Source organism: Camelus ferus, chromosome 3, assembly GCF_009834535.1.
Source record: "Camelus ferus isolate YT-003-E chromosome 3, BCGSAC_Cfer_1.0, whole genome shotgun sequence".
NCBI lineage: Eukaryota > Metazoa > Chordata > Mammalia > Artiodactyla > Camelidae > Camelus > Camelus ferus.
The window spans coordinates 98,861,195-98,880,809 of record NC_045698.1 but is presented as its reverse complement, the minus strand read 5'-3'; the positions used below and the strand labels follow the sequence as shown (position 1 = coordinate 98,880,809).

Here is a 19,615-nt window from a genome sequence, read left to right as displayed (position 1 = left end):
GGAGATGTGGAGGTGGGCTGCCTGCCTCCTCCTTCCCTGCCCCCAGAGGCCACATGTTTCTGGCTCAGAGCTGTACAGGCACACATACCAATTAGGGTACCAACCACAGCTGCTCACGCGCTCTGCCAGTTTCCTGCCGTGCCTGGAATAGAACCCGGGCGCCCGGCACCCCGCCCTCTGCAGCCTGGCTCTCAGAAACAAAACCCTGCTTCCATCTCAGCAACCACGCAAACCACCCCTCCTCCGACGCAAGAAAAGTCGCCACCAGATGCTTAGTTGGTAGGCTTGGTTTCCATGACAACAGACTTCTGGAGCTGGCAGAACCCTTGAACCGGCTCCGTGTCAGCTCTGAGAGACTCAGCGCAGAGGATGCTCAGAGGCGGCCTCCCCACCCCCCCAACCCCGCGCCCCGCGCTTGGGCATGCCCTCGCCGACCCCCTTGATAACACCATTGGGTCTTTCTGTCCTGCCCTTTCTGGCTTTCCCGCCCCCCACGCTGTTTCCTGCAGCTTCTTTGGTGGCAGCAACCTCAAATCCCTCTGTGCTTCCAAGAGGTTGGTGGAGGAGGCGGGAGATGGGCTAGGCGACGAGGGAAAGCACGGAAGGAGGCAGGGCATCTGGGTCTGCGGGCAATCTCACGTCCTGCATACCCTTTCTGTCCCCTTGACACCCCCTCTCTCCCGCACACACGAAAGAAAGCGGGGATCCCACCGTTTCCATGGCGTTGCTGCAGGGAGGCAACCTAAAACGTAAATTCCAAATGGGAAAACAGAGGCAACCTATAGACTCGGCATTCGGAGAATCGCCTCCAGCATTCCTTCCCACCCTTTCTCGGTTCCCAAGCCCCCTGGGCAGTGGGGTTTAGGGAGTTGGGGGGCGTGGAGGAAGGCAGGCAAAGGAGAACCCACCCTCTTCCGGCGAAGCCTGCGAGGGCGCTCCGGGGTGGTAATTTTAGCAGAGAAGGGGCGGAACTCAAGAAAATCCACCTCCCCCTCTTTAGCTCTATTTGCCAACCCGCGCCCGCCTCCGCGCAAGGGTCTCCTCTTCTGCCTGGAGACAGCTGCGCACGCACACCGCCACGCCGCGCGCGGAGGGCCCCTCCCCCACGGCGGACCCGCAAGCCCATGACACACGCATTGTACAGATCCACAAGCACCACTACCGTCGTGCACTATTACACATGCACGTGGTGTTGCACGCATACACAGCCGCATTTAACAAATACACAGACTCTCGGGCCATGACAAACAAAACCAAGATGCGAACACAATAATCGCCTCCGGAACCTGCTCTTCTTCCAGCATATACCTCTTATCATTTCAGCCACACATGCCAGGAGCCCCCATCTCTTACACAGAAACGTTCAACCTTTCAGAAGAAACCCTTTAATTTTTTTTTTGTCAAAGAAAAAAAGCCATATAAATATTAGAGTATAAAACTTGCGTGAGACACAGGAAGGGGGGTGGGGAGCTACGTGACTATGCGAAGAGAAGCGCTTATAGGAGTCAGTACGCGGGAGGGGGTCGCCGCAGCGCGTGACACAGCACAAAACACAGCACGGGCCGCCGCAGGCAGATTTGGGGACAGACGGCTGCGCGAAGCCCGCCGCCCCCTGCCCACTCGCCATCACGGAAAAGCACGCCGCACTACATACACTATTGGCTATTCTACACCAGCCAAAAGAGGGAGGGGGCTCTACACTCTACTGTAAGGGCGGGGGTGGGGTTCTCGCGAAGCCCCGCTGGATGAACGGGACCCCCGGGCAGAAGGGGGTGGGCACAGGAAGGTCTATGCACAAGGAGGCACTGGGGGACTTTAACCAGGCTCTGGCCACTAGGGGGCGGACTGGGGGCCTGGGCAGCGGGCTTCACAGAGAAGACATGGCACCTGGCAAGTTGAAGGACTGGGGATTCGGGAATGCAGGGACCCTAATCCTGGGCTGACACTTTCTATCTACTTGGTCCCTGCTCTAGCTCCTTGCCTCCTCAACCCAGGGACCAAAAATGGCCTAGCTGGCCCATCCTTCCTGCTGGGGCCACAGTGATCCTTCAACCAGCAGCACCTCTGGAGTACCCAGCACCCACAGAGGCCCCACTGAACTCTCCAGGGGACCTGGTCCCAAACCTGCTCAGAATTTCCCTGGACTGTAATGCCAGTTTAAATCCACTGGTGCTGGTAGCTCAGCCCAAAGCTGGCTGCCTGGGCTGCCCTGTATACGACAGATGAGGGTCCAGCCTGGTGCTTGATTTATGGCTGGAATTTGGGGATCTGGTCAGTATCCTGGTGGCATACAGAGCCTCCCGCAAGCCCTGTTAACTGATGGGTCGAGCTTTGTCCATCCCCCCATCAACATACCTACCTTTCCCTTCTGTATCTTACCACCCCATACTGTCTGAGAACATGCAATGGAATCTCTTGTTTGGGAAGAGGGAAGTCACAGCATGCAGTGGGAACATCAAACAATAAAAAATGAAACAAAAGACTGGTCCCCAGGGTGTCGGGAAGAGGCATGGTAGCAAAATGCCCTCCCCAAATCCAGCAAGCGTCAGTACCACGGCAATGGTGACCAGGTCTCCCAAAACTTGAGCCTGGTCTCAGGTTCTGGAAGGAGATGAAGGGACTGGCACCAAACCATGCTCTGGGGGAAGTTTGAGGATTGAAGGAGAGGCCAAGAGGTCATGATGCCCTTCCAGTACTTCAAAACTATCATCCTTTTTAGGTCACCAGGTACCTCAACACCCCAACCACTTACTCAAGAAAGAGGAGCTGTTGAGAAGGGTGGGGTGGGGTGGGTAGGAGGGAGGCAGGGGATGGATGGGCCTGATTGGAATTGGAAGATGGAAGAGTTCAGCTGTAACTAAAGGGGGGTGACAAATGGTGTCTACACTAACCCCACTACCCCCACGGGCACAGCAATTGATTGGATGGGGGTCCCCAGCAGAACTCCCTTTGCATATTCAATCCCCTGGGGGCAGAGAGGGGGGTGTTGACAGGGCACTTGTTTCTGTTTCCCAAGGGGAGCATGGCCTGGGCCCCTACCAGGATCCTGGGGGTGAGCCCTGAAAATCCGAGGCCTGGGTACAGGTAGGGAGAGGCTGGGCTGGTTGGGGAGGGAGGCTGCCCTGTGGCTCCAGGCCTGGCCTCCGAATTACTTCTTCTCCTTCTTGCCTGACTTCTTCTTGTTCCCGTTGCCACTTGCCGGGGTCTTGCCATCTCGCTTGCCAGCTGCGTTGGTCAGAGTGGCATTGCTGCCGGGGATGTAGACATTCTGGCGGTAGTCGGGCACGTGCTGCAGGGTGAACTGGGGCCCGTAGCGGGCACTGAGGCCCATGGTGCCGGCGCCCCCTCCCAGGGTGGAGCTTCCATCAGCAGCTTCTGCAGAGACAAGGGAAGGTGAGGGGCTGAACTTCAGGGTCCCCAACAGTCACTCTCTTATAGCACAAGTAGTTAATGAATACCTGCAAAGTTCCCAGCCCCAACCTCACTGAGCACTGGAAATGCCGTCTCTATCCCCAAGGGGTAGATGTAAGAGGCTCAGGAGTGATAGCCTAGGTTTGATCCTAACTCTTACCTACTACCTGTGATCCTGGTCAAATCTACCTAAACTCCCCATGTCTCCTCATTTTGCTGATCTGCAAAATGGGGATAATAATAGTACTTACCTCTTCTGGTTGTGGTGAAGGCTAACCAAGATGATATACGTACAGCTACACGGCAAGGTCTTCAAACATGCTGGCTGTTATTTCTCTCAGGTCTGAGACACTGACTCAAGTCCCTGCCCTGCCCAAGGCAGCCTCTCTGGTCTCCACACTAGACCATGGGCTCCCGGAGGGCCGTGACAAGGGAGCTCGTGCTCGTGCAGCTCCTATCCTTCTCCCCGAGTGCTGGGCACAGAGGGCAGTTCGTTGTTCCATCATTAGTTAGGAGGGGTGCTCTTCCAGGCATTCATCTCATGACGGTAGTTGATGCCAACCCGGTGCCAAGCACCTTGCTAGATGCTGCACATGCAGGACGGCTTTTAACCTCAACACAACAACCCAGGGAGGTGTGTGCTATTATTCCCGCTTTCTAGCTGAGGGGAGCAAGGCTCAGAGAAGCTAAAAGACTAGCCCGAGGCCATACCGGCCAGGACAGGTGAGGGCAGCGCTAAGTCTAAGTGTATCTTAAGCATATGCTGTAGAGTGTGGTCGTCGCCACCACCAATGGCCTGGACCTCCTTACTCCTCTGAGGGTAAAGGAGGGGAGAGAGGACAGTGGTGAGCTGTGTTCTATGAGGCTGAGATGATGAAGATCCCAGACCAGATGTCCTAAGTACAGTGTAGGCACACGCTTAGTGACAGAGCTATAGGTGACATCAAAGAGCCTCCAGCCCAACTTCCCGCTGGGCACAACAAAAACTGGGGCCCAGAGAAGTACAAATTCTGGCCCTGGCTCTGCGTTGCCTGGGAGCTTGTTAGAATCACAGACACTCAGAATCTGCATTTTAACAAGATCTCCAGGTAATCTGTCTGCACGTTAAAAGAAGAGAAACAAAGACGTACCCTCCCCATTGGGGTTTCCTGAGGACTCAAGGAGACGGTGCACAGGCGCATGGTAAGTGCTCACTAGATGTTAGCTGCTGCCATCTGACCATCCCCATCACACAAGGTCACTGCTTCCCCCTGCATGCTCCCTGACTGCCTCCAGGGGGATTAAAAAACCAAGAGTTTTGATGACTCTGGCTGATGTCTCAGGAGGCTCCTGCTGGAGTCTTCAGGTGGTGGAAGGGTTAAAAGCCCAAGAATGCCCAGCCCAGCCCCTCAGGCAGAAGGGCTCCCCCCCAACCCCCGACACTGGCCTCCCACTACCCCTGCCCCAGACCCTGGATGACTAAAGCTGGAGAGGCTGAGTAATCCTGGGACACCAACCAGGGATTGAGAAATAAGAGACAGGAAATATTTTCAGGGAACAAACCCGAGTGGGAGGGGTGTAAGAGAAGGCAGAGGAAAGATGAGCCTGGGCCTCGCCGCCTCCTCACTCCAGTGCTCAGGTTTCTACAGCCTCCATTTCAAGTCCCAAATCCCAGGATCCCGTGGCCTTGGGACGGGGTGGGGGGGGGGTGTAGTGGGTTGGGTGGGAGGGAGCAGCTGCCCACTTCCTCTTCTCTTTCCCCAGGCCAGGCCCTCCCCGAGCCCTTTCACTCCACTGACAATTCCCTGTTTTCCCTAATTAACTCCAGAAGGGGGCCCCATCCTCCATTGCCCTGCCCCCTCCCCCTCCCCTCCCACAGCCCCTCCTCCAGCCTAGGACTTCAAGTGCTGGGGGGAGGGGGCCCAGATCCGGCTTCAAGAGCCAGGATTCCAGAATGATTTAGGGGCTTGAGGGGAGGACCTCAGAGGCACCAGAGAGAGCGCGCACTCGAGAGAGACAGAAAGACACATGCACACAAAGAAAAAGAGGAAGAAATGGGGAGAAACAAGGAGAAGGGAGGCAGAAATAGATAGATAGGAAGGGCTTGACTGGGTAACTGGAAGCCAAGCCCACCCACATCCTATAGGCACCCAAGATCTCTAAGGAGCATCTGAGTGTATGCAAATCACAAAACCAGCCCCTGCCACCTCCTCCCCTAAAGCACAGACCTGATGTTGGCCTGGGCCCTATCGATGCAGTGAAGCTGGGCTGGACCGGGAGGAAAGAAGATGGGGAGACCTAGAGTGTAACAGAAAGAGACTGACGCTGGAGTTGCGTCTGGTCACCTCTGCCATGATGAGCTCCGTGACCTTGGCCGAGGCCCTGCCTGACTCAGGCCACTGTTTACCCATCTATAAATCTGAGGAGGAGCAGTTGGATAGCAAGCTCTGACCTTCTGTAGCATCAAGTCTCCAACGGCCCCTCCTTCTACCCCTGCAAGACCCATACTGGGCAGGAACCAGGATGCTCCCTTAGTCCAAGGAGAAACAGACTTTGAAGAGCAGCAAGGAAAAAACACCCGGGCATCCTCCAGCCTGGAGGAGGTGGGAGCAGGGCCAGCCTCCTCTCCTGTGCCAGCCTCTCCTGAGGAAGCAGCTTCCAGCCCTAACCTCCCCTCTCCTCCTGCCCCGGGGCTGAGGGCAGCCACTCCAGAGCAGCCCAGAGGTCTGGTCAAGCCAGACCAGAGCCAGCTGAGCTGCAAACCGCAGCCTCCTTGAGAGCACACCTTCCCTGAAGTGTTTATTTAAAAAGCCTCCCAAGTACACTGACTCTCCGGCTGACTTACTCCCCTGTGGCAGCCCCGCAGGCCTGGCTGGGCCGGACTCCAGGGCCAGGGAGCGGGTGTGAGAGTGAGAAGAGGGCCTGACCCCACCACCTCCGCACGCAAGGCCCACCCCACCAAGGCCCCGGCTTACACTTGGGTCAGGCCCTGTGTGGCCAGAGGGGTGAATCCCGGGCGGCCAGCCTGCCGTGACTCAGGGGACCTTCTGGGAGGGTTTGGGACTATAAATACTGACTCCGTTTCTGTTTTCAAAATCTGGATTTTAGGCTAAAAAGCCTGCTTCCTGGCCTTAGGGTTCAAAGCCACCCTAGCTAAATATACCTTACTGTCTGTTTACTTCTCTCAAGAACCCAACTTTTGGCATCTTCTCAGACCTAGCCACTTGCCTTTTTCATCCTCAGCATCTGGCCTCTCTTAGAATTACAGCCCCAGACCTGGGCCAGCTCTGTCCCAGAAGGCTGGCCCCCCACCCCCGCCACTTCCCCCTCACTCTTCTCTACCCAGGGCCTGGCCCCACTCAGCCTCAGACATCTGGGGAAGGCTTGTCAGATTCAGCAAATAAAAGCCAAGGGTGGCCAGTTAACTCTGAATTTCAGGTAAACAGTGAGCAATTTTTTGTGTGTGTTAGCATGTCCCAGTTCTAACATTTGGGACCTACTTATGCTAAAATATGATTTGTTGTTTATCTGAATTTAAAAATCAAGTGGCCATCCTGTATTTTATCTGGAACTCTAATCTGAGAGAATAATGCAGGGAGGGCATCGAGAGAAGTTCAGCCTCTAAAAGTGTTCAGCGAAAAGGGAAACTGAGGCTGGATTGAAAGCCAGACATGGTCACTGGAGGAGAAAGAGCACGAACTTGGGAGTCGGGCTGGCTTGGAATCACTAGTCTGCAGCTCAAAGTGGGTGCCTTGGAGCAAGTGATGTCTCAATTTCCTCAGGACACGGGCATGACTCTGGTGATCATGGTTCTGCCTCTCCCCGGCTCTACCCACCGGCCCTCCAGACATGCTGGAGGGCAGGGCTCTCAGCTCGCTCTGTAAGGCCAGTGCCTTCCTCCTCTGCCAGTCTCCATACAAGCCCAGGATGTGCTGCTCCGGAGCTAGTCCTTATTAACGGGCATTCTTCTAATCCTGGCTTCTACGCCACCGTGGGTCACGTGAGATAATAGTTATTCAGTATTAGCCCCTGCATAGAGTGCCCTTACTCTCTGCCAGCCCTTGTGCTGAGGCCTTACATTCTGCCCTCACGACCCCACAAGGAGATCTGTTACTGTTATACTGACTTTAGAGTCAGTGAAACTGCAGCCCAGAGGGGCCGAGTAACTTGCCCGAGGACGCTCAGCCAAGGGGTGGCACTAGGATTCAATCCAGGCCAGCCTGCCTCCAAAGCCTGCAGCACTTTTCGGTACCAGTGATGTTATTCTGCTTGCCCGCTCAGGACTCCTGTTACTCCTCAGGGATGACAGCCATCATCTGAATCTCTAGTGCCTGTTCAAGCTCTTCGTTAGCCTTGTGGGAAAACCAAAATCCTGCTCTGGAGGTGGGGGCAACAAAAGAGAGAAGGGATCTCATGTGCCCAGAGTGTGCTCTCCCTGCTGGGGAGGGACTGAGGGCCTGTGTGTGCCAGGCCCAGCAGGTCCTGCTTTGTGGTATCATCTCACTGATCCGCAGAGCAACTCTTTGAAGTCCCTGCCCCTATTTTGTTGGCTGAGGAAACTGAGGTTTAGAGAGAGAAAGCACATTGATCAGAGTCACAAAGATAGTGAGGGGTAGAGTTAGGACCTGACTGATAGCGGTCCCCTTCTAGGGGCTGGACTTTCAGCCACTACTCCCCACTTGTCCTGCAAAGATCTTCCCTTGTTCACTTCCCTCTGTGCATCCCAGGACACCTCCCCCCTCAGCTATTCCCTCATGTGGCTTTATAACCTGCAGCTATCAGCCCTCTCAGACCTGCCGATAGGTCCGGAGGAACCACACAGGCAGAAAGCCGGTCTCAGGGCACGGTACTGTGGGATGCACCCCAGAAGCCCGGGGCTCCCATCCTGCGCATACTGGCACAACTCACCACTGGCGGAGGCCAAGATCATGGCTTGCAGCATCTCTGTGTCAAACTGGTTGTTGGGCCAGGTGCCGGTTTCATCGCCATTTTGGGAGCTGGGGAGAGAGTGGGATGGTGAGTTTGGTCTCCCGGGCCAGCCCAGCTCACATTCCTCCCGTCCTCTCCCAGGGCTCCCAGATCTATCCCAATCCCCAGCCAGCGCCCAAGCCCTGCTCCCTTTCAGCAAGTTAGGAGGCAGCTTATACAACCCGGAAGCCAGATCCCCATTTGCCACTTCCCCAAACCAGCTTTCTCCGGTTTCAGACACCATGGCCCTTGGAGGGGGGTGGGGGGGTGCAGCAGGACACACTGCAGCTTGTCCTCCCTGAGGAAGCAGAGGCTCCCATTGAGGGAGGGCAGGACGGTGGAGGTGGGAAATGAGAGAAGATGTGTCAGAGCTGGAGAAAAGCATGAGAACTCAGGGGGAGAGGTGGGAGGCCCCACAAGGCCTGGGAGCAGGGAGACAGAGGTTTTTAAAACTCAAATCTGATCACTTCAGTGGCTTGCTGAGTCACCAGAATCAAACCCACGGTCACATAAGAACCAGCCCTGCCTGTGTTATAAGAACACTCTCAACCCCACTCCCCAGCATTCTATCATCAAACCTTTTCTGAGGTACTTCCCCTAATTCCTCAGACTCTCTCTTGCAGCGCATCCTGGGCAGATAAATGCAAATTGCCTACCTCTGCCTCGGTAACATGAATATGATTTGCCAGAGGGAATCCCTAAACCCACCCAGGCTAGACTAGGTGCCTCCACTGTGCTTCCAACCCCACAGCTGCCCCGGGGGCACGGCTGCTGTACCATCTGCTCCGCCCCAGATCCAGCTCCGTGAGCTCTGGAACCAGGCCCCTGCCCTTTCCTACTGAAGCACCTTGTTAAGACCTTTAGGTGCTCCAAGCATTGAGAGAAACATGAAGTGATTCTCAATTGTTAAATTGTTAACCTTTAAAAGAACTCTAAGGAATGCCAACTCAACTTGGATTTTTCCCATAGTGACTATTTCTGTGCTTTGGGGGGGAAATTTTCAAGGATTAAATGATTTCCATTTTTGAGGGGAGGGGGAAGCAGCCTGACAGACACCCAGTCTATTAGGTGACCCTTGCATGGTCTGCAACACCTAAGTTCATCAATACATACTTGGAGCCTGAATGAGTGGGAGACCTGTGGAGTTACGTTACTACGGGGTAAGATGTGGCACCAGGGCAGCGGCTGCAGGGAACACCTTAGAGGCTTTAAAGAGTGAGTGAGTGTGAGTGAGTGAGTGCGAGCGTGTGAGTGCGCGTGTATTTTGTCACGGTGGATGAGCAGTCAAGAACTGCTTTACATTTTTTCCAAGGTCTGTCCCAGCTTAGTTTCCCCTGGTCTGGACTTCCCTATCCCCAACTAGGTGGATTCAGCCAAAGGCTCAGATCAGAGCACACAGCTGCTGCGTGGTGTCCTCTACGCCATCACAGCAAACAAAGAGTTAGGGATGGAGGAGAAAGCAGGAATGTCATTTCTCCCTCCACGGGGTGGGAAGAGCTGGAATCAGATCTGGATTCATTTATTCAACCAGTATTTATTGAGCAATTACTGCATACCAGCCACTGGGCTAGGAGCTGGGGTCAGAGCTGTGAACGTGACTGAAATAGTCTGACTTTACAGTGCTCACAATCTCCACTGAGAAACTGATATTAAATAATTATGTAATGGTTTCATTGCAATTATGACAAGTGACATGGAGGCAAAGAGCAGGAGGCAAAGGAAAGCCCTCACCTAGTCGGGATTAGGGAGTCAGCCCATCCAGGCTTCCCTGAGGAAAAGACAAGGAATTTAAACCTCAAGAAACTATCCCACTGACTTGCAGGAGGAAGCCAGCTAAACAAATGCAGGAGGGTTGATAGAACCACTGATATAAGAAACAGTCTGAGACAAGGCTCATGGGTGAATACTAAAATACTAAAAGCAGTGAAAGGTGACTGCAAAGTCTCAAATGTCACCCACAAGTTATGTATTAATCACCAATATTTATAAGCATCTTTGTCACGGGGAGATCTGGGGATACCACCTTATCAGTGAACAAAATGAGCATCACTGACAACAGGACAAACTGACACAAAATGATTCCCAGCAGAAAGTGCACAACTGCACCCACAGTCTTCTTAACAAGACTGTGTAACCAGGGGAGGGGGGTGGGAGGGGACAGACTGGGAGTTCAAAATCTGTAGATACTGACAGGCATATGTAGAATAGATAAACAAGATTATACCGCACAGCACAGGGAAATATATACAAGATCCTGTAGTAGCTCACAGCGAAGAAAAATGGGACAATAAATATATGTATGTTCATGTATAACTGAAAAATTGTGCTCTACACTGTAAAATGACTATAACTCAATAAAAAATGTTTCAAAAAAAAAAAAAAAAACCAGACTGCGTAACCTGATCTTACCAAGAGAGAATGATCAGCAAACCCCGACTGTGGGACATTTTAAGATGACTGGCCTGGACTCTTTAAAACATGCCCATGTCATTAAAAAAACCAACCCCTCCAAAGGTAAGGAGGCTGCTTTAGATTAAAGGAGATGAAAGAGACAACGCAAGCAAATGCAATTCATGCTCCTTCACTGAATCCTGGAGTTTAAAAAAAAAAAAAAACCGGTTAAAAGGACATTAGGAGAACGTTTACGAAAATCTGCTAGCGGACTGTGTATTATTCCACTAATGTTAAATTCCTCAAATGCGATCATTCTTTTGTGGTTATGAATGAGAATATTGTTATTAGGAGATAGATTCTGAAGTATTTCAAATGTTACGATGTCTACAACTCTCAATTGGTTCAGAAAGGAAAAATGGGGGGAGGGTGTTTTGAGTAGGGAGAGAGAGAAAGCAAAATGTGTAAAATATTAATGATTGATGAATCTAGGTAAAAAGTATTTGGATGTTCCATACACTATTCTTTCAATTTGAGAGGTTTGAAACATTTCAAAGTAACAAACTGAGGGGTAAAATTAAGTTATCTAGGAGAAAGGTAGTGTTGGGAGAGAGCTTTCCAAGCAGAGGGAGTATATACTGAGTGGAGCGTGTATGTTCAAAGAGTAAAAGAAACACGGAGAGAGGGCGGGTCAGGGTTGAGGGCTGCAGAGTGGACACCAAAGATTTTGGTCTCATCCTAAGATGAGACCACCAAAAAGCCACTGAGGCCTTCGGATTTAAGTATTTAAAGATCATTTTTGCTCCTATGAGAAGACCGAGGGCTGGGGGGACACCTCTGGGAGGACAGGAACCCAGGGATGGGGCCCCAGCCACCTCTGTCTCCATGAAAATCCAGGAGTCTTGACTTGCAGCCAGGCTCCGCTCTCCCCGGGGCTGAGGCAAGGGGGCTCAGGTGGAGGCGAAGGGCCGCTTGGGGACAGAGTGGGGAGAGCAGGGCAGTTGGGAGCAGGGAGGGGAGCTCTGGGGCTGTGGGGAAGACAACAGGGTCAGACACCTGGTTAGGAGGACACCATCGCGGGGCGGAGGGGGGATCACGTGGCCTGGGGAATAAAACTCAGTGGAAGGGTGGGCCTGGAACCATGGGCCTGGGCTGAAAGGAGGATTCTAGGGAAATGGCTCAAGGCTGGAGGCCAACCACCCGGGCAGGCTGCCAGCTCTTTGAAGCTGGGCAGGAGATGAACGGAAAGAGACTTTTTTTTGAACCATTTACTGAGAGCTTCCTATTCCCTGGGTCCTGGGCTGGCTAAATTATATACATGTTGTCTATTCCAGCCTCGGAACCACCTGCAGCTAAGTGTTAGAAGTGTCCCTATTTCCCAGCAGACGAAACTGGGGCTCAGAGAGGTGGAGAGACTTTCCCCAAACCACACAGCTGGCAACAGGCAGAGCTGCAACCTGAAACAGGGCTAATGTCACTCCCGAGCCTGTGCTCTTACACAGGACAACATGCTGGGCTTCAGCCTGGAGGCCCCGGAGCCCTGGCAGCAGCGACAGGAGACTCTTCTAGGATTTGGGGAACAGTGAAAAAATGAAAGTGAAAGAGATGGACTACATCTAACTGGCCGTTTTCCAAGCACCATGTGTCAGTGCCTGTGACAGGCCCTAGGATTTAAGAGATGACAGATACAGTTCTCACCCTAAGGCATTTGTATTCTTGTACTCTGGGCAGATGTGTGAGGGACTAGCCCAGAGGCTGGGCTGTGGTAAAATGCTCCCTGATCATGCTCAGAAAAAGGGAAAAATCTGGGAAAGTCATCCCTGACAGGAGCCTGGGTTTCACTGTATTAAATCTAAACACATGTGAAGTGTTTATGTAGTAAAAGTCTACCAGCATTTTAAAATATACATTTTGTCCATATAAGGGGCGATTATGCAACAATTAAGTGTCAATTTAATAAATAATGTTGCTTCAAAAAAAAACAATTTTCAAGAATTGTTTACTGACACGAGGAAATTCTCACGATGTCATACAAAGAGGGAAAAAAAATAAGGCTAAAATACTGATGGACACGGTATGACCTCAATGACTACAAAAAAAAAAGGAAAGAAACCACTGAGAAATATCACTTGACTGGGAATGAGAGTTCTTGATATTCTGTGAACAATTTACGTAGGTGAATCAGATTTTTAAAAGAAGAATAAAAAGAGGCAGCAGCAGAAGCAACAGAAGGAAGAGAAGGGGAAGCAGGAGCAGCCGCAGCCCGTGTGTGTTTAACTGCACAAAGGAACAGACTTGAAATACACATATAAAAATTTTAAGAGAGCCTAAGACATGTGAGACATTCAGCCAAATATAAAATATGGCCCTTAATTTGAGTAAGCGTGCAAACCAGGTAACAGAGGGAGATACATAATTGGGGAAATGTGAATATACACTAAATATCTGATGATGTTTGTAATAATATCATATTAATAAACTAACAGATTGTTAGTTTCTTAAGATTATTTCTGGGACTTATGTGTTTTAAAAAATGAATCATCTGTTAAAGATAGTGAAGACTCAGATGATATCATGCGATGGCTGAGATTTTTTTTAAAATAAATCAATGAGAGGAGATGGAAGTGAAACATGTCAGTTGAAGCTGGATAGTGGGGCCAGAGAGGCTCATGACACGGATCTTTCTATTTTTGTATAGATTTGAAATTTTCCATATTAAAAAAAAGTGAGTGGTGGTTTCCCTGGGTTGTAAAATTATGGGGTCTTCTTCTTTTAAATGGTCTTAACTATTTCTTATGTTTCTATAATGAGCATAGGTTATTTCATAAGCAGAAAGAAATAAGTTACTATTTGTTTGTTGAATGACTGCCCAAACTGAGGGAGGGCAGGGATAGTCTCCCTGGAGGAGGGTGGGTTGCAGAATAGAAGGGGAAGGACAGTATGAAGCCACCAAAATAGAACAGTGTGGAGACCAGGGGAGATCAAATGGAGACACTTCTCAAGGCAGAGATTGGGAACAGCTGCAGGGCGAGGCCTATGGGGTACAGCCAGCTGAGAAAGGAGAGTTTGAGCAACAGCTGTTGGGATCAGAAACCAAAAGGAAGACCTGAGAAGGGGTAGTGGTGGGGAGGAGGTACACCTGGGGGGCGGGGATTTCAGAAGACTTCTTTTGTGTAAGTAAGGTGACAGTGCTGGCTTGAACTTGAACCTGGTTTACTGAAGAACTCAACACTAAGCCTGCTCTGAACCTGGTGTGCCAGTAGCCAAGATGGGCCAGAAAAGCAGTTGAGGGCCAGGGTTTGATTGAGTAAGAGGAATTTCCCCTCTCCATCTTCTCCCTCCCACGGACTCATCAGAACAGCAGCAAAGGAAATTTCCCTGTCATCCTGTGAGGCCTCACCACAGGGCCTTTGCAAGTGCTCTTCCTCCACCTGGAATGCTCTTCCCTCTTTTTTCTTCAGCTAGTTAATCCACAGCCTCATTTCTTCCTGGATGTCCTCCTGCTCCCTGACCAGGGCAAATCCCTATTCTATGCTCTCACCACCAGGCTCTGCTCTTCCAAGCATTTACAGTAGCTGTAATCGGACATTTTTCAGTGATTATTTGGTTACCATTTGTCTCCCTTAATACACTGTCAACTCCCTGAGGGCAGGGATTACATTTATTTTATATCTCCTACACCTATAGTAAGTGCTTCCTAATTATTTACTGAATGAATGAAAGAGGGAAGTGGTAGTTGCTGGACTGGGCCCCTAACACTGATTTCATCTGGGCCACTTTGGAACTGAACCAGAAATGTCTGCTCCATCCCCCTCAGGGTAACTAAGGAAGGGAGAGCTCCTGAGCCTGCTCTCCCATCTCCCCAAGAGCTCCCCCATGTTTTTCAGGCCAAGTCTCTCCACTGATGAAAGGGACTAAAGGCAGAGGTAAGGCACCCAATCCAGAAGGCACATCAGAGGCAACTGGTGGAGCTCCCGCAAGTTCAGCAGGGCGCTCTGCCTCAGGGCCTGGGGAGGAGGTGGGTAAAGGGAACACAAGTTGCCCCGTGCTTCTCATCACCTCAGCTCACATGTCACTTCCCCCTGGAAGCCTTCGCCATCCTCCTCCCCCTTTACACTCACGTGACCCTCTTCTCAGAACTTGTTATGATTTGTAACTATATATATATATAATTTTTTTTAAGTGTGATTTGCTGTCAATTTTCTGTCTTCCCTGCTGGTGTGGAAGCCCATGAGTTCAGCAATCATGTCTGCTGGTTCACTCTGCAGGCCAGGGTTTAGCCCAGGGCCTGGCACATAGTAGATGCTGAATAAATATTTGTTGAATGAATAAATACATAAACAAATACATGAGTGACCTAATGTATGGGAAGTGGGGAGAAAGGAGACACCTGGCATCAAAGGAGGGGCCAGGGCAGTGCATGCCATCTGGCATGCTACCTTCTGGGAACTGCCTGGAGATCTCAACACCAGAGGCAGGACTGCACATGCCTGGGGGCTGGAGTCTCCATCCGACACCCAGGTGTCCCAGGTTTTTGGGGCAGTGAGGGCATCTCTAGCATCTGGGGAAATGGTGGCAGCAAGGGTCTAAGGAGTGAGGAGGAGGGAAGACAGCCCGGGCTCTGCTCTCCCTCCCTCTCCTGGGCTCCCTGCACTCCCCCAGGCTCCTGACTTCTCACAGGGAGGCCTGGCCCAGAGCCCAGCCCACTCTCCCCAGACCCACCACAGGTCCTTCTGCTGAAGTCCTTCCCCCACCCTCCACCCCTGGGGGGGGGGGTTTCCTGTCTTAGCAGGAATTCATACCAGATTGAAGTAAGCAGCTGGGGCAGCCTGGATAGGAGGGTGTATGGTAGAGAGCAGAGATCAAAGGCTGTGTGTGTTTGCATGTGGGGGGGGGGCGGGGGGGCAGGCATGTGTGTGCTGGCTTGCCCACAAGTATAAAGAAATGAGAGACAAGAGACAGGAACACAGAGTAAAAGACAGGATAAAAGAGAGACAGGAGAGAAAGAGAGGGCAACAGAGAAAGAAACCCAGCGAGGCAGAAAGGGACAGACAAGAGACTTAGAGAGAGACAAGGAGACACAGAGAGGCTGAGAACAGAGGAGAAAGACATAGTGAGAGACAGAAACAAAGAGACTGGAGACAGCAGAACACAAGGACACTAGGGAATGATGAAAGGAGAGACAGAGATCAAGGACAGAGACAGGGAGAGAGAGAGGAAAGGAGAAACAGACTGAGACTAAGGAGGAGCCACATTTATTCATTGATTCCACATTTATTGAGCACCTAGCCACAGCAGGCATGGCGTGAGGCACAGATCAGTGTGACAAGACACAGAGGGTAGAGATACAGCAATAAAGACAGAAACTGAGATAGAGACGGAGCAAGAGGGGGTGAGGCAGAGATTGCAAACTGAGATGAGACTGAGGCAAGGATGCAGAGATAAGAGTGTCAGAGACTAAAGGCCAGCAGGCTGAGAAGGCAGGACCAAGGGGGCCCAGCGGGCATCCTGGAGGAGGCGCAGGCTGGGGGAGAACGTTCCCCACCTCCAGCTGTACCGTCTCCACTTCCCCACAGCTGCCTGACCTCCCTCCCCTCAGCCTGGGCTCTTTCCTGCCGGCTCTGGAGGAGGCTCTGACTGCTGACAGCACCTCCTCTCGGTCTCCTGTCCCAGATTTCTCTGCCCGAACCCCAGTCAGGATGGGGCCCGGCCAAACCCGGAGCAGGGGGCCATAGCCAGTAGATAGACCCAAGAAGCCTCCTCTTCACCCAGAGACCACCTTAAGACCATTTTTTTTTCCCACAGAGCTCCCCCAACCCCGGTAGACAGGAAAATGTTTGAGTGGTAGAGAGAAGGAAGGGGAAGAGTGTGTGAATTGAGTTTCCAAAATAGCCAGAGTAGGAGCCTCTTCCTTCTGGGGTTTGTGTACCAGCCCCCAATATACCAAAACCTCCCTGAAATCTGGAACAGAGTGAGGAAGCCATTCGTAGCGAATGCTGAGCCCTCCCCCATCTCCTCCCACACCCATCACTGAGAAAAATGCCGCAGAGAAGAGGGTGGGCTGGAGAGACAGTCACCTACCCGCTGGTGCCGGGTCTCTGGGCCTGAGAGAAACGCCAGTCCGTGTTGGGCGGGGCTTGCTGTGGAGAAAACAGAGGGAAAGGGGCTGAGTACCCAAGTCGGCTAAGGTAAGGGGAGGGTAGGCTCTTCTTCAAATACGAAGTATACCTCAGGTCTCAGAGGTCTGAGGCACCAGAGACAGAGACAAAATCACATTTATCAGACTATAGTGAGCAAACCAGATTCCTTTGCTAAAGCAATGGCCCCTTCCTCCCTGCCCTCAGTCTCAGAACTCTGGAGCCAAGATTCAAGGGCTGGAAGTGTCTTCTGTGGAACTGGGAGGGGGTTACAGAGGACCCTAAAAGTGGCAGAGGAGGCTTTTAGATGAGAATTCCAGCAGCCCTGGAAAGAATTTCATTCAGCTCCTCAGCTGTGAACAAAGCATCTTCTGCAGCAAGATGGCTGCTGCTCGGGGTAACCCTTTTCATGCCAGGTTGTGCCTATCACATTCAGAGGGACAGCTCCTTCAGACCCTTGGCTCTCAAGGATCCCTTCCCACAGCTAAATACACTATTAATTTAGGAATTATGCCAGACTGAGCCTTTGCAGGGCATCCAAACCCCACATCACCTCTCACCCCCAGAACTCTGTGCCAGACAATGGCTGTGACCCAGGAGGAGAGAACAAGGCTGCTCTGTCTGGGACAGAGAGAACTGCTGGGATGGAGCCCAGCAAAGATCAAGCTCCCACAGCCTTCAAGCAGAGCCAACTCAATCTACAGGGCTCCCAAGAGGCAGATCTCTAGCCACCTCCCACCTGGATGAAGGTGTGGGGCTCTAATCGGTCACTTCACTCCCAAGCCCCTCCCAGCTTTCCCAGAGGGTGTGTTATCCCATCACACACTCTCATGGAACATTCCTAGAGCCATCTCCTCTCCGTTCTGGGGTGTGCTGGTAATTGATTCTCACACTCAACTCCCAGGAGCAGAGCGGGAGGTGTGAGCATCTCCGATTACACTGGGGAGAAGGAAGACTCAGGGCTGCCAAATGACTCACTCTAAGGTTCACAGGTGGCAGTGATGTGAGCAGAACCCAGAAACTTAGCATCCCAGGTGCAACAGGAGTCACTAGCACCATTCCTGGGCTGAGGTGGGAAAGGGCACAGGGATGTCTGGTCACTGTATTCTTAGGAGCAGTAGAATCTACACTGAGCTGCAGTAACTCTGACAGATTGGAGGAGAAAAGCTGGGCAAACTCACAACCTACCTAAGGATGGCGGGTCTAAGTTTGTTGAGTTAAGTCTGCTCAGGGATAAAGAACCCCAAAGGACTTTCCTCCACATGTAAGGTCGTAAAAGGGAAAGAATCACACCTCTGCTCCAACCCAGCAGATGCAAACCATCCCTCCTACCCGCCAGCTTTACAAGTACCAAATGACTGAAAGCACGAATTCAGGAGTTGGTCTTGGGTTAGATCTTTCTCTGTCACTCACCCTGTGAACTTGAGCAAGTCACTTGATCTCTGTGAAACTCAGTTACAAGGGAGGGATGCTACTAGCTAAACAAAAGCATTGCGAAGAACAAATGAGATGTTGTGGTAAGTGTGTAGTAAGAGTCAATCAGCTATCATAATCACATGGGGGTGTTGTTTCAAAATATAATTCTGACTCAGTAGCAACAGAGTGGTGTATAGATATTTTTTTGTATAAAGCTCCCCAGTTGTGGAAACATGTGCTTTTTACTATTATAGTTTCCCCACTTATCAGGGCACCTTGGCATCTGACAGAGGCTGTGGCTTTCCATCAGCCAGGGAAAAAAGGACTTGCCAGAGTCTCAGATGCTTTGGGCACCCCTAAAGCCCCGATCCTAGATCTCTGGGAACATTGTGGTTACGACGGAGCCAAAAGCCTATCTCTGAGCGCCCAGAGCCCTTGCACTCCAGGCTCCCACTTTCTGAGAGAGGACAGGATGGTGGTACTGCTCAGGTCCCAGGCTGGGCCCCGCCGCGCCGCGGGCCACAACGGGGTTCGGCCAGCTCCAGCTAGGCTTCTGGGCTGGAGGTGCCGACGCCGTCTGCACGGAGCCCTTAGCCTAACGGACCGGCCAGCCCGCGGGTCACAGAGTCCCGCCCGCCCCTAGAGCAGCCCCCATGCTCCCCGCAGTGGGCTCAGGCCAGCCCTGAGGCATTTCGGGGCGGGGATGGGAGGAGCTCCTTTTGGGACCCTGAGGCGGAGACCACCTGGGATGTCGCCTCCCCGGAGTCAGCAGTGAGGACCTCTGGGGCCGGCAGCGGCGTGGGAGGGAAGCGGTAAGGGGGCTAGGACAGCCCGTGCGTGTGCACCTGGCAGTAAACGCGGCGTGCGTGGAAGGCCAAGTGCGACGAGCGTGCGCGCGCGCAGGTGAGGCGTGGGGAGCCCGTGCGCTGTGCGCGGCTCGTGAGTGTGTTCTGCGCGGAGGGCCCCGCGGGTGCACCTCTGTCCTGCCAACGAATACGTTGGTTTCCTGTAGGAATAAGGAGGGTTGAGAATAACAGAGCAGTCACACGTCGAGGGAGTGGGAAGAAACCTAAAAAGAAACCTGAAGACCCACGGAGTGGGCCAGCTGCAGGTGTGCACCTCTACCGGCACCCGGACTCCCACCCCAGCGGAAGTCGCCGAAATGATCGCCCGACCCCAGCCTTTTCTGGCGTGTGGGGGCAGGGTCGGTCTTATCCTCACCCCCAGGCCCACAGTCACCGTCACCTCCCGGGGCTCAGAGCTCCATCCCTGCCTCGCCCACACCTCTGGTATTGCGCAATCAGTCCAAACAG

At 52.3% G+C, this 19,615-nt stretch overlaps 1 protein-coding gene across 25 annotated transcripts in view; it reads right to left on the bottom strand.

The window, feature by feature from the left end:
- Positions 1–1,366: 1,366 nt before the first annotated feature.
- The window catches only part of LOC102508199 (protocadherin gamma-C4), a 175,705-nt gene continuing 157,456 nt past the window's right edge, over positions 1,367–19,615 (bottom strand). For 22 of the 25 annotated variants that reach the window (XM_032476975.1, XM_032476959.1, XM_032476967.1 and 19 more), the window contains 3 exons: positions 16,831–16,889; positions 8,299–8,387; positions 2,967–3,375 (listed from right to left, as the gene is read on the bottom strand). In XM_032476975.1, the coding sequence (XP_032332866.1) occupies positions 3,149–3,375; positions 8,299–8,387; positions 16,831–16,889 (375 nt within the window). In that variant the 3' untranslated portion in view covers positions 2,967–3,148. Of the gene's footprint in view, positions 3,376–8,298; positions 8,388–16,830; positions 16,890–19,615 lie in introns of all 25 variants that reach the window. The other 3 variants (XM_014558912.2, XM_006184343.3, XM_006184352.2) reach the window with 1 other exon arrangement.